We start from the raw sequence: 15,377 nt of genomic DNA, 5'->3' as shown, positions 1-15,377 counted from the left end.
CAGGAATGGCTCAAGCAGCAATGGTCACAGGCCACAGGGAGTTGGGAAGATCTTGTGGTTGTCACGCACGCAGTGCATCAGGAAATAGCGTGGTGGATAAAAGAAAGCTTATCACAGGGGAAGCCATTCACACAAACCACTCCAACAGTGACCATCACAATGGACGCCTTCCAGCTGGGGTGGGGCGCCCACATGAACAAGCTCAAGGTGAGGGGTCTATGGTCGCAGCAAGATGCGGTCAGACACATCAACTACCTGGAACTAAAGACTGTATTCCTAGCCTTAAAAGCCTTTCAGAAAGAGCTGTACGGGAACAGGGTGTTGGTCCAAACAGACAACACAACCACCATGTTCTACATCAACAAACAAGGAGGAATGCAATCAGTACCATTATCAGGGCTTGCACAGGAAATTTGGAGATGGGTCATCCCACTAAAAATAGACCTACTATCAATACATCTCCCAGGAAAGGAAAATGTGGAAGCAGACAGATGTCGGCTTCCCACGAATGGGAGCTCAACCAGCAGGAAATAGAGAAGCTTTTGCAGAAAATCGACCTATTTGCAACACACCAGAATTCAAAATGCCAACACTTCGCATCCAGACAACCGGACCACCGGTCCCAAGGGAATGCGCTATGGATAAGTTGGTCAAAGAGCTTTGCATACGCTTTTCACCCAATACCACTGATACACAGGGTACTCAGCAGAATCAGCAACATGACACTGATACTTTATTGCCGAAACTCTGCTTGCACAAAGTACTGTTAGTAGCTGCTACGAAAAGGAAATCTTTTAAAAACTGTGTTAATATTGTGACTGTGATATTTCTTTTGTGAAATTTGACTTGCCTCGCTCTTTTCGCTCGCTCTCCCCCGGTCCGCAGCTGCTGGCTGACTCTTTTTTTTCTCCAGCCTATCAGCACGCAGGGGGGCGGAGCCAAGGCTACCACCGGCTATTTCATGCCGATAGCAGCACGGAGGCGCAGCGGACGTGCGCAGCGGGCGCGCTGGCGGGGTGCCAAAGGCAAGCCCGTCTGCGCCTTTCCGGGCCCTGGGGCCGGTTGTTCTGCCCGGCGAATCTCCTACACAGTTACCGAGTTACTGGATTTTCACCTTACTCCTGCTAATTCCGCTGTTAGCCCCTACATGCGCTCCAGTATTTTCAAACAGGGAATCCTGGTTTACAGGACTTCTTCCCTGAAATACATAAGGTTCACATAATTAAAACCCCCAGCCTGCTGCTAAAACAGGACCACAAGGGTTGCACACTTTCAGTCACTTATCTTAATACTCGCTCCATGGTGAAACATCAATCTGACATTTTTCTCTTACTCAAATGTGAACGGCCCGACTTACTCTTGCTCATTGAAACATGGCTGTCCCAAGACTCCTCTCCTGACATTCTGGCGGCACTGCCCTCGGATTACTGCATCACTCAGGCTAATCGCCCCCAGGGGAAAGCCGGTGGTGGCGTAGCCATCATCTCTCGCCACAACTTTAGTTATAAAACTCTTCCCTCACTAGACTTCCCCTGGTTGACAACCTGGTTATAAACATAGAGCTTGATCCTGGGATCCCTCATTTGTGTGTGTCTTGCTCTACAGGCCCCCTCAAGGTATGCCCCATTTCCCTCATTCCCTGGCTGAACAGATAGCCCATTTGGCTACTAACCATGGGAGGGTCTTACTCATTGGCGACCTCAACTACTGGGCCAATGACACTCTTGGTGGCCCTAAATCGGCTGAGCTCACCGAGCTACTTACCGAGCTCAATTTCACTCAACACATACTCATACCCACCCACATCAAAGGCCACATTCTGGACCAGGTTTGGACCACGAACATTCTGGTTTCCATGGTTTCTGTAGATCCTTGTCCCTGGTCCGATCACCACTTCATTCATTTCTCCCTCTCTATTGAGGTTATGATTAAAAATCCCAACCTAGCCACTTACGCCCGCAGAAACTGGAACAAATTGGAGAAAGCACCTTTCATCGATTTTTTTTTTTTTTTTTTTTTTTTTTTTTTTTTTTTTTTTTTTTTTGATGAATACCGCCCCTCTGGACAATCCCATCCTTGATTCAGCCAACGATCAGCTCACTAGCTGGCTTCTGACTGCCTCTGATAAATTTGCTCCCCTTAAAAAGCCTTCCACCCTCCGTCCTCATGATGCGCAAAAATGGTTCTCCAATGAACTTAAACTCCTCAAACTTACCCTCAGGCAATTAGAAAGGAAATGGCGCTGCAATTATAAACCAGAAGATAAATTGCTATATTGTAACTTTCGGAACTCTTACAAAAAATCCATCGCAACGGCAAAATCCACCTATTTCTCATCCAAAATTTTTTCTGCTACCAATCGTTCCAAGGAGATTTTTTCGCATTGTTAACGAGCTTTCTAATCCTGAAAGAACCCTGTGCAGCTCCCCACCATCTCAAATCTTTTGCAATTCTCTTAACACTTTTTTCATTGATAAAATTAAGAAAATTCAGTCCAGTATCTCTGCCACCCCTGATTCGTCCCCTTCTCCCCCTTCTAGCATCAACTCTAGTTTACTATCTCACTTTCCTTTACTAACAGATCTTACTCTTGCTAAACTTCTCTCCAAAGTCAAATCTGGTTCGCCTACTGATTGTTGCCCCCCCCCCCAGCGTTCTGAACGAAATTTTCACTACACTCCCACATCCTGCTCTCAATCTTCTTAACAAATCCCTACTTCAAGGTTTCGTCCCGATCTCCTTTAAAAAGGCCATTGTTATTCCTCTTCTGAAGAAGACTGGTTCAGATCCTGCCACTCTCGCCAACTATCGGCCCATTTCTCTTCTCCCCTTTTTGGCCAAGCTCTTGGAAGCCCATGTTACCAGCTGCCTTGTCGATTTTTTGGAGAAATCTGAATTTCTTGTCCCCCAGCAGGCTGGCTTCCGCCCTGCGCACTCCACCGAGACGGTCATCCTGACCGTTTTGGACACCCTCCGCGGTGAGGTTGACAAAGGCTCCCCACAGGCCTTGGTCTTACTTGACCTATCAGCTGCCTTTGACACGGTCGACCACCTTATTTTGGTCGACCGTGTCAGGGAGGTAGGTGTCTCGGGCCTGGCCCTAAGCTGGATCCACTCCTTTTTGGAAAATCGCTCCCAGGCAGTTCGAACAGCCCAGTTCACTGCTCCTAGTGTGCATACCTCTTGTGGTGTGCCCCAAGGCTCCTCTCTTTCACCCCTACTATTCAATCTCTACCTCCGTCCTCTTGTCCGCTCCTTGCAGGATCGGAAAGTCTGCACCTTCAATTATGCCGACGATTTCCAACTCATTTTCCCTATCAGCGCCACCCCTGAATCAGTTCACGCTTTCCAAACTACTATGCTATTTATCAGCACTTGGATGAACAATAATCATTTAAAACTTAATCCGGACAAGACGGAAGTCGTCCTCACTGGCGGCATCACTAAAAATCCCTGGGGACCCCACTTCTGGCCCGGCGAACTGGGTCAGCCTCCCATCCCCTCTAGTACAGCTAAAAGCCTGGGAGTACATATCAGTCAAGACCTAACCTTGAAACCCCAGATTAGTTCGGTAGTATTCACCTGCTTTTTCCAACTTCGAAAAATTAGGAAAATCTGTAAATACCTTACTTATGATGCCCGCATTCAAGTCATTATTGCTATGGTTATGTCACATATCGATTATGCCAATTCATTGTACTTTGGCATTCCCCTTCATCTATCTCAAAAGCTCCAGCTTATACAAAATCAGGCAGCCCGACTCATTACTCACCAACCTAGGCATTACCATATTACCCCCGTCTTGAAGCATCTGCACTGGCTGCCTGTTGCTCAGCGCAGCGCTTTTAAAATCTGCTGCCTCATCTTCAAATCACTCAATGGACTCAGCCCGAAATTTGTTAACAACATGATTACAAAATACACCCCCACGCGTCACCTGCGATCTGCTCACAAGAATCTTCTCTCGACCCCCACTTTCAAATTCAAACGTACCGGTGGAGCCAGATTCTCTGTCCCGGCCCCCCAGTTTTGGAACTCCCTCCCCTCTGAAATCCGTCTTTCCCCCACTCTTCTTATTTTCAGACGTCTTCTAAAAACCTGGCTTTTCCGATTGGCTTTCTAACTCTCCTTTTTGAACAGTTTTCTCGGCTTTACCAGCGCCATGAAACCTCCCCGGTGTACGCGCGCTTTATAAATTCTTATTGACATGACATACTGATAGCACCTCAGTGGGCCAGACAGTCCTGCTTCTCGCATATAGTGGAAATGGCACAAGAACCAGCACACAGGTTCCCAAGAAGAAGGGACCTGTTAACAATGCAGAATGGAAGGGTGCTTCACCCAGAACCAGAGGGTCTCAGCCTAGCAGCATGGCTCCTGAAGACCTAGAATTTGCGCACCTAAGACTACCAGCGAGTACTATGGCAGTACTCAATGAGGCCTACCACAAGAAAGTGCTACATAGCAAAATAGAAGAGGTACTCCCAATGGTGCATCAAGGAGAAACGGACGGTCACAAGGGAATCAACAGTACTAAAGTACTTAATGCACCTGCTACAAAGCGGATTAAGCTACACATCCCTGAGGGTGCACTTGGCTGCGGTGGTGGCCTACACAAGAGGAGAAACTGGGAAAAGTTTCTTCACCTCTCAAGTGGTGAAGAGATTCTTGGAAGGGGCCAAGAGAATCCCCCTCCCCAAACCCCCCACCCACTCCAAAAAAAAAGTGGATGCCAGCATGGAACCTCAATGTAGTGCGAACTCAATTGATGAAGGGACTCTTTGAACCTATTCACAAGGCTACACTGCACATGCTCACGCTAAAGACGGCCTTCTTAGTGGTGATCACGTCACTACGAAGAGTAAGTGAGTTGCAAGCGCTCACACTCCAAGAGCCCTAATTACAAATACACAAGGACAGGATTGTAATGAGGACGGACCCACACTTCATGCCAAAGGTGGTGTCTCGGTTCCATATTAACCAAACAGTCCAAATTCCAAGTTTTTTCCCAAAACAGACCACAAAAACAGAAAGGACTCTCCACATTAGACGCCAGAAGGGCTGTAATGCACTATATAGCGAGAACAAAGGAATGCAGGAAAACAAAATCGTTCTTTGTCTCCTTCGCAAGCAGTTTTCTGGGACGACCAGTCACCAAGAATACCATTGCACGATGGATTGCGCAGACAATTCACCTCTGCTACAAGCAGGCAGGACAACAGTTACAAGGAGCAGCTCAGGCTCACTCAACAAGGAAGAAAGGAGCAACAATTGCTTTTCTAGTGTACACACCTATCCAAGACATTTGCCAAGCGGCAACATGGTCTTCAGTGCATACGTTCACTAAGAACTACTGTGTGAATATTCAAATGAACAAAGAAGTGCAAGTGGAACAGAAGGTCTTGCAACACACATTCAGTAACCAGTGCTCATTTTCCACCCAGCCACCACAATAAGTACAAACCGCTACAAAGTCCATGCACAGCATAGTGAATCCATAAAGATTCACTATGCTAAACGTATAGTTTCTTACCTGTCGGTGTAGTTTTGCAGCTTGAAGACTTTCTGGATTCTCTTGCGAACCCACCCTCCTCCACCAGAAAGATGAGACAGGAGGTAAGGGGTTACTGATAAACAAGACTTTACAAAATAACAGAGAAAACGGGATTAACACAAGAAGAGAAATAAGAATCCGAAGATGGCGACTAAAGGTGGGAGCTACCGCAGGAAGCGTGCCGACATCACGAAGGACACCAAATGGTGGGACGTCGCCGCCCACCTGGGCCACGAAAAAAAAAAGAGAGAAAATACTACGATTCCAGATCCAACCACAAAATGGTGGAATAATGCACAGCATAGTGAATCCAGAAAGTCTTCAAGCTGCAAAACTACACCGACAGGTAAGAAACTATACGTTCACCACACTACTGGAGCTTTCCGTAGTTCCACACCAGAAGCTTCACCTCACCTCAAACCACCTCAGTCTGAACCATTAAGAAATCAGACCTCCAAACCCCAAGGAGCTTAACCTAGCGATTTGGCTCCTGAAGTCATAGTTTGGATACCTAAATCTACCATCAGATTGCACGACAATTCTTAAAGAAGCAAGAAAACCTACCATTAGAGCGTGCTATACAACAAAGTAGAAAATGTTTGTTATTTATTGTAATAACCAAACATTTGAACCACTATATGCTTCTATACAAACACATTTTTTATTTATTACATCTACATCATGCAGGCCTTGCATACACATCCATACGCCTACACCTTGCAGCAGTGGCTGTGTATCTTCAAACTAAGACCACACTTTTCTCTGTTCAAAGTGCCAGTAATTTAAGCCTTTATGGAAAGACTAAAAAGAGTGATACCACCAAAAGTTCCACCTGCATGGAACCTTAATATTCTCCTAACAAGACTTATGGGTCCACCCTTTGAACCATTGCACATTTTTTCACTGCAATTTCATTCTTGGAAGGTTACTGTTTTGATTGCTATCACTTCACTAAGACATGTCAGTGAGCCTCAAACATTTACCTTAGAAGAACCATTTTTCCAACTCCATCAAGTGGTTCTTCGCACTAACCCAAAGCTCCTCCAGTCTCTGCTTTTTTATACTAACCAATTAGTTGAGTTACCAGTTTTCTTCCCTCAACCTGATTCGGTAGCAGAAAGAGCTCTACATACATTAGACGTCAATAGAGCATTATTGTATTCTACTGATGGAACAAAAGACTTGTGCAAAACTACTTTTTGTTGCTTTTGCTCCCACTTGTGAAGTGAAACCTATCTCTAAATCTGGTATTTCTAGATGGATTGTTAAATGTATTCAAACATGCTATATTAAAGCCAAAATAACCTTTGTCTATACCTCCTAGCGCAAATTTTTAAAAAAGTGACTATCCATGGCCTTTTTAGCTAACATTCCTTTAGGTGACATTTGTAAAGCAGCTACATGGTCTAAGCCACGTACGTTCACTAAACACGATTGTGTGGATGTAATAGCATGCCAAAAAGCTAATGTAGGACAGGCAGTCCTAAGAACGCTTTTTCAAACAACTGCAACACCCACTTGTTAGACACCGCTTTCAGAGGTTGCTGCTTTACAATCTATGCAAAGAATGTGGATCTACAGCACACATGCCTCAAACGTATTATGTAATTACCCTGTAAGTATCTGTTGGCATGTAGAACTGTAGATTCACATGTGTCCTCCCTGGACACCTTTGGCTGTTGCAGTCATTATTCATATTATGCACGCATGGACATCTCTATACTACTCATTTTTCCATGCTTGCTCTCTTGCCGGAAAACAGTTTTACAATAGTCAATGCCCATGCTCACTACCACAGAAGGGAGGAGTCACCTTACTTTGTGACTGGAAAAGACTTCTTCGAAGAAAAACAACTTGAAAATATTCGGACTCAACACTAGATTACAGAAGCATGCAAAGGATGTGAATCTACAGCTCTACATGCCAAGAATAGATGCTTACACGGTAAGTAACATAATCCTTCCCATCTCCAGCCCTTAGCTAGTTAAAGCTGGGTGTTCTCTGGACTTCTGGTTCGCCCCCGCATAATGATTTCCTGTATACATACTATAATTTATTGATGGGTGTTGCAAAACGGGTGGGTTAGTATAATTTGTCCCGATTAGGTAGTTGGCGGAATGTTTGACACAGTTGTCGCCCCCCTTTAGCTGCTGTATTTCCTTACCCTCTCTTTCGCTCTCTTTAGACTACTCAGCGCAGTCTTCCTATGTGTAACATGGCTAATGTTGCATCTGCGATTGAGCCGTCTGATCTATTGTGATAACCTTAACTGACTGCTTTTAGATAATCACCTGGAATATACGTGGTCTCAACGGCCGCCATAAGACACAACTGCTAGCATATCTGCAAAGACGTTCAGTAGATATTTGTTTTTGACAGGAACTGCACCTTACTGAGAGCACACAGGCATGATTGAGAGCTGGGTGGGTAGGTGAACGTTTTGTGGCGTACTACTTAAATTTTGATCGTGGCGTGGCCATACTTCCTTGCAGAGGAGTGATGTGGTCAGAGGAGCGATGTGGTCAGAGGAGCGCAGTCTGGGACAAAAAGGGGAGGTATGTCATGCCGGCGGGTGTTCTGTATAGCCACTCGGTTAAGCTCATTTCCGTTTATGGACCAAACACAGATCATTCCCAATTTTTTACCAAGGTATGGCTGCTTGCTGTCTCGCTTGTGCAACAATTTGGTCTGAGGATTTCAGTGTTCTTGATCCAGAGGCAGACCGGTACAGCAATTCCGTGCGCCCCCACCCAGAGCAGTGGCCCAACTGCGCTTACTCATGGCTGACTATGGTCTTGTAGATCTCTGGCACGCTAGACACCCAAACATTGCTGAAATAATTTTTTTACTACTGCGCCCGCCACCTGGTCGCAAATAGATTACTGGTTAGCCGCGTGCGACATAGACACATGGTCTAGGGAAGTTTCACATCTCCCACATAGATTGTCCGATCATGTTCGGTCGAATTGGAGCTTTTGCTCCCCGTTCGCCTCTCCGCGGGCATTCACATGGAAACTGCAGTCAAAGGCATTGCGCAACCAAATATTTAGAGAAGAAATCAGAAGCGCAATTTTAGAATAGATAACGATAGGCCTTAGATGTTGCGCTCAAGTCTATGGGAGGTCTTTAAGATTATCATCCAGGGCAAATGGATTGCAAAGCAAACCGGGGTGCTGTGATCGCTGTGCGGTGACTTGTTGAATTTGGAAAGGGAGCTTAGAGAGTTAAAGCTTCAGTATTATGAGGCTGTGATGCGGCAGTGATGGCAACCATTAGAAGTAAGCCGGGGGAGTATGAGAAGGCTGCCCAGCGGCAGACTAATTATGTGGACAGGGTGGCTTGCGCCAGGCTTTACGGTGAGGGACATAGAGTGGATAAGACCTTAATACATATGCTGTACAAACCCTGGGTGAATGACTATATCACGGAACTACAGGATGACAACAATGACGAGTGGGTTGGAGATGCTATTGAAAGGCGAATGGTCAATTTCTTTTCCTCGTTGTATCAGACTATGCAGACCACTCTGTCTCCAGATTTACACAACTATTTTGACTGTGTTGCTCCTGTGGCTGGAAGAGGGCCATTAGAAATAATTGGGTGAGCCCTTCTCGGTAGAGGAAGTTGTACAAGTCATAACCAGTATGTCGTCTGACAAGCCACAGGGGTTAGACGGCCTCACAGCCGCTTTTTACAACAAATTTGTGCACACACCTGCACCTTCTCTCCTTGTGATGTATGAGGAGTCCTGCCCCCATTATTGCATGAAGCTCTCATCGTAACGATTCCTAAGCCTGGCTAAATCTTATTGCCCTCTATCCGTGATTAACATGGACAGCAAGATCCTGGCCATGCTCCTTGCTTCACGATTACTGCCACTCCTGCCGGTCATTGTGAGACCCGATCAATCCGGATTTGTGCCAGGAAGGTCTACCTCACACAACCTGTGCACGTTTTTTTGCTCTCCTCTACACCATCGAGCCACACTTAAGTGCTGTGGCGGTTTTCCTCGACACTACTAAAGCATTTGATTGGTTAGAATGACCATACCTTTTTGCCTTGCTGCTGCACCTGAGAGTTAGCCATCGCTTTATTAGTTTGATACGGCTTCTTTATAGCCAACCTGTAACTTGTTAGCTGGTCAATGGTAGAGTCGCTATGGAGCTACTTGCGTCCTGGCTGCGCCAGCACCAAGCACATAGATGCCTGACATTTCGACCCCTCTGGGGGTCAGTTTGCAGATAATGTCACCATATATGTTAGGGACCCCCAGACCAATCTGGATCCCCTGTTACACAAATTAGCCTGGGATGATGGCCTTTCTAGTATCTGTATTAATTGCGCTAAGGCAGTCCTGTTCCCCTTTACTGAGCCATCAACGACTTTCAGTCCAGAACACCCACCCAAATGGGCAGTTGGCCCGATCAGATACCTCGGACTCTGCCTTAGCAGTGATATTGACCTTCTATGGTGCGACCACTATGGGCGACTGATGATGTGGCTGGAGGAACATGCTGCAAGCTGGCGGAGACTACCACTCTCTCTGACTGGAAAGGTTTCCATTTCTAAAATGGTAGTGCTCCCTAAGTTTCTCTACATGTTCATAAACCTACCAATCCCACTATCACTGCCCTTCCACCGCAGACTTTGCTCTGGTTTGGTGTCCCTGGCGGGGCTGGGCGGGATGGCAGCCAAGAATCACCTGGGAAATGCTCACGCTCCCCTTCGAGCATGGGAGTTGGTGCGCCGGACATTGACCTTTACGACTAATTGCGCCCAGGTGCAATTTGCACATCACTGGCTTTTTCTGAGACAGTTCCTAGCTCACACGGCGCCTGAACATGTCCATGCCTTGCCCCCTCAAGATGGTGCTTTACCTGCCACAGTGGCGTCCACATGCACAAATTGAAACCGTGTCCTGTACCGTATGGGCATGGCGGGAGCTTCATTGACTTGCTGACCTAGAGCGCCTAAATGCCCCCTCGGTGTTATTCATTGGAGACCCTGACCACCCAATATTGTTGAGGTTGGCACTCTAGCCTGGTTGCGTTCCCTGGGTTTGAGCTTGATCTACCCGGATAACTACTTTAAACAGTCACAGCGAGCCCTTTCACATGCTACCAGCTTCGAGCCACTCTTGGGGCGATGCACCGCTCTTTTCTAGAAGCACCGCCCGCATTCCCTGTTTTAGAGGTGATGCTTACCTCCCCCTCCCACCTAGTCACTAGACTATACGTGAGAATGCAAGATACGGCACCGGTTCGAGAACTCGGAGGCCGCAACATGTGGGATGGAGCTCTTGATACCCCTTTGTCTGATGATTGGTGGAGGTATTGTTGCAATCAATTGCGCGCGCTCTCCCTTAATTATAAGCTGTGCCTTGTTCACTTTAAGTACTTACACATGCTTAATCGCACCCCCATTCACACTACACAAAATAGGTCTCCTTGAGGATGAGCGTTGCATGCGCTGTGCGGTGCCCTGCGCGACCTTTAGCATTTGTCCTTGGAGTGTACTGCTGTGCAGTTTCTGGAGGGAAGTGTTTGATGCACAAGATTCGATGCTTGGGTATGATTTGGAGTGTTCCCCTCGTGTTGCACTGTTTGCATATGTGAACGACTCCCCTTCAGAAGGCCGTACATTGGCTGTGCTTCTACTCATGCTTGCGCTGCGTGGTGATGTGCTGGGGGAGACGCAAAACTCATCGCATTGCGAACTGATTTAAGGATTCAGCAAATTGCCAAGAACAATTGAGCGCTTATTGGGAACTAATGCCGGTGCCCGCTTGCCCCTAAGTTATTTGGTACCCATCGGAAACGTATCTGGCTGCTCTTCCGGTACTAGGCAACGCGGGGGGAGGCATAGGCGCTGACAGCTCTCCTTGCATCTGTCTAATGTGAAGGACCCCGCCATGTGAGGAGATATATCATTACGTGTGCTGTATTTGGCTCACACATTATAGCCCACATCCTGTATACTATAATGATAGCAGATCCTCTGAGTGCAGATTGTGTAGTCCCCCCCCCCCCCCCTTTCCCTCCCCTCTATCCCTTGTTACCATTGTTTTGCTCTACATGTACGAATCAGAGCAGTACAACATCTATGTACCGATGACAAATGCAGATTTAAGATCCTGTTGGAGAGTTGACTGTATCGCCCATGTATATGATTAAATAACAATACAAAGAATTATAAAAAAAGGTTAATTTGCTATTCTATTCAAGCCTACATGAATATCAGAGGGTCCTTCTGGATTCATAAAAGCGCCTCCCAACACCCGTTTTAAGGGTTGCAGATCTTGAACTTGTGTCTGCAGTTTCTTATGGCCAAAAACAAACTGCTTAAATGTCACCGAGCTGGACGTGATGGAATAGTGCAGGCTTCTAAGGTTCTTAAAAGGACAGCTTTTGTCCTAGATGTACTTCTACATTTCCATCCCATTTCCTGTCTAATTTTATGTTAAGGTGTTTTAAGTGGTGTATTTCAGCCAAATGTACTGTTATTTTATAATTGTGGTAAATTTCTTACACTGTTAATATTGCTGTTTCAGCTGGGTCAGAATTCAGTTAAAGCAATGATGTGGATAACCTACATATTGGTTATAGCCGTTACTGACAAAATGTATACATATGTGCTGCATTGTGTTTAATGACTACCCGGGAACTGTTAATTCTCCATCATGGATTCCTAGTTATTATTCAATCTAAGAGGATGGGGAAGGGGAAAAAAGCCCCTGTCCTGTTTGGAATATGCTAGTTTTACAGCATGAAGCTTCTAGAGGTTCATATATGCTACATTATTCATCTATCAGTCTTGTTATGGAATTACATTTTTGTTCCAGGTGCAAAATCTATGCAAGATGGTTGGGGTGAGAGTGATGGAGCACCTGTGTCTGGCACACGTCACAGCAGCTGGGATGAAGATGAGGAAGGGGGCGTCTGGAACAGTGCAGGCACGCCAGGCAGTAGCTCTTCCCACAGTGCCGCAGGTTGGGTGCCTGGCAGTGCCAAGAAGCCACAAATCAAGGTGAGGTGAAAGGTTTGTCTTGGGCACTGAGCTGGGATTAAGTCAGCTGTAAATAATTAAGATGTCAGAAGCAGCAGAATGTCTGGGCCTGCCCATAGCTCACCATTTGTTTTGTAGTTGTCTTGATAGCTTCCACTGTAGAGTAAGGCTATTTTTTCAAACATCACAACTCCTGCAAAAAGTGTAAAATCCCCTTGCACTTCACACAAGGCCAAGCCTACTATATTCCGCATGCACCCAGACACACCACGACTTGTAAAAAGTCACTCCTAGAAAGTAATTCCTGCCACTGGTTTAAATGTCATTGTGCTTTGAGACTGAGCAAATATTTTTACCCTAGCTATTTGCAAGAAATTCAGGCTGCAACATTGACTGAAGTTCTGGCTCTTTCTTTTACACTCCCTTTCCTCCATTGCCATTTCCTTAGATAAACCAGGTGATCACTTTCCTGTGACATGTCATTTGCAAAATGTTTAGTTGATGGGGAGGAACATGGCCTAGATTGTTCTGTGTTTGGCACATATGCGGTTGTACTTACCCTAGACTTTAATATTGAGTAAATCTGGTGCAGGACCTCCTGTTGGTGCAGACATCTATCTCAAAGTATGTTTCCTTTACACAGGGCTCTCTGAAAGGAGGCAATGCTGAACCGTGGATCAACCCTTTGTCCAAGCAGTTTTCAGGCATGGGCCTGCTGGTAAGTATGACCTCCAGTTGTGATGTACTGCCGTGTTTTGAAGGAAGCTGGGAGGGTGTATTCCAAGACACACTGGTGAGGAAGGCAACAAGAGTAGGTTTGTAGCAAATAACTGTTAAGTCAAAACGTGTAGGAGGATTATTGCTCTTCTTGGGTGGGGGGGAATCTCCTGCAAGCTTGTTAGTTTGACAGTTGCTGATACTCCCTCATATCTCTATTGTTATCCTCACAGAATCAAGGGGACGATCCTTCTGGCAGCAAGATGGACTTGTCTGTTGGTGAGTACAACTAACACACATTGCAGAGCTGGCAGTGTGTTGGGGTTTTCTCATGGCTTGGATGTAAGTCTGGAAAATTGGGGCCCAACACACTGCTCGAAGGTGTCCGTGGCACATTTTGAGATTGCTCACCCACCTTATGCTTGAATGCTGGACCTCTTTTGACAGTAAGTGGTAGATCCCCTTTTCATGTTCGTAGAGACAAAGGCCATTTTGGATTTGACAACTACTGTTCAGGGGCTAAAGTAGAATCAGTATTATTTGTGTTGTGGTCTTAAACCATGTGTTTGTTTTAGCTGACTATTTAGGTCCCATATTGAAAGACGAAGTTGTATGGCACTAGCTGATACTGGGGGTGTGATCCAACACTGGCTATCAGCAGTGAACACTTTATATGCCGTTGTCAGATAACTCTACTTGAATAGACTGTGTATGTAAAGTCAAACTTTACTGTTTCAGAAGGTAGCAAGTGACTTAAGATGTGTGCTGCCGTAAAGACGCTTGGATGTTCTACTTATTGGCATGAAAAAAGACAACGCCCAGCACAATAGTTCATTATTTGGCAGAGGAAGTGTGAATCGAGGCTGGTCATTGCAATGCATTGTCAGGGTTTGGAGCAGCCTGCCTTAAAATGAGACTTGGCTGCTTCACTCTGCCTCCTCCTGTTCCTGAGCTTTAATTTTTCCTTTTCTAAGGGAAGGATGATAATGTCACTAACAGCCTATTTGCTGTTTTAAACGCTGTTTAATCCTAATTGGCCTTTTAAAGAATTTGTTTGAGGCGTGTGTGCTGTAGTTACACATGCTTTGCATACTTCTGCCCTCTAGTGTTGAGCCCGGATGTTTGCAAGTTGTTTTTCTTCGAAGAAGTCTTTTCCAGTCACGAGGTAAGGTGACTCCTCCTTTCGGTGATCATGCGCATTGGCATCAACTCCATTGTTACACTGTTTTCTGTCCACCATCGGGCTCGGACGTGGTTTGCAGCTCTCCAGTTCGAAACCGTTCTCCGGGATTCCCTCGGTGCGATCCCACTATACCCTAGTCTGTATTGTTTGGTATGCATTTCACCATTCTCCGCATGTTCAAAAAATAGGAAAATTCTGTCTTCGGTATAGAAGACATGGTTGGCGGCCTTCGGACCCAGCCGCGTCAGTCGACTTATACTCTGTTCCATATTGTCCAGTCTTCTGCCGATGGAACGTACTCGTTTCAATTTTGTCCTTGGTACCATTCCAAGTATCAGCGCACTGACCTGCATAAAGTCTGACACTTGTGCCTTTCACCGGAGCACAAGGAAGAAGATTGTGGCGTTTGTCGATCGTTCTGATCGAAAAAGACTTTGCAGCACTGTCTGGCTCGACGAAGGGCATGCAGTGGCAGAACATTGAACACACCTGATATCTTCGGAGAAGATACCGAGCAGGAGGAAATGGAGGCTTCGGCAGTCAGAGAAGGAGTCTTTCTCTATTCAAGAATCTGACTTGGAATAGTAGATTGAGTTAGAGTCCGAAGAAGTTACAGTGGGACAGGGTCGTGAATAATAAAGCACCTTTGCCCCCCAAATTTCTTTCGCCAAACAAAAGGCTTCTGGGCCACCACTGCCTGTTGGCCATGGTCGACACTGAGAGACTGCTTCCAATGCCTCTGGCTTGGCACCGAAACAGACAATCAAGCCTTCCGGCTCGGGCCCGAGCCGAGGCGATACCCCTTCAGTTCCGAAACGTTCCATATCAAAAGGGAAAAAAAGGACAGATCCAGTTCGGTACTGAACACTTCGGCACCAAAACAAAAAGGTGTTCCCTTAAAACCACTGGAGACGATTT

The 15,377-nt window shown here is 46.1% G+C and overlaps 1 protein-coding gene across 10 annotated transcripts in view; it reads left to right on the top strand.

Annotated features, from left to right (window-relative positions):
- Positions 1-15,377, top strand: part of TNRC6B (trinucleotide repeat containing adaptor 6B) — a 1,192,955-nt gene that overhangs the window by 704,680 nt on the left and 472,898 nt on the right. For all 10 annotated transcript variants that reach the window (XM_085601248.1, XM_085601251.1, XM_085601245.1 and 7 more), the window contains 3 exons: positions 12,396-12,580; positions 13,203-13,277; positions 13,510-13,555. In XM_085601248.1, coding sequence (XP_085457374.1) covers positions 12,396-12,580; positions 13,203-13,277; positions 13,510-13,555 — 306 coding nt within the window. The remainder of the gene's footprint in view (positions 1-12,395; positions 12,581-13,202; positions 13,278-13,509; positions 13,556-15,377) is intronic.

This window comes from Triturus cristatus, chromosome 4_2 (assembly GCF_964204655.1).
Source record: "Triturus cristatus chromosome 4_2, aTriCri1.1, whole genome shotgun sequence".
Lineage (NCBI taxonomy): Eukaryota > Metazoa > Chordata > Amphibia > Caudata > Salamandridae > Triturus > Triturus cristatus.
This window is presented reverse-complemented; position numbering and strand designations above follow the sequence as displayed.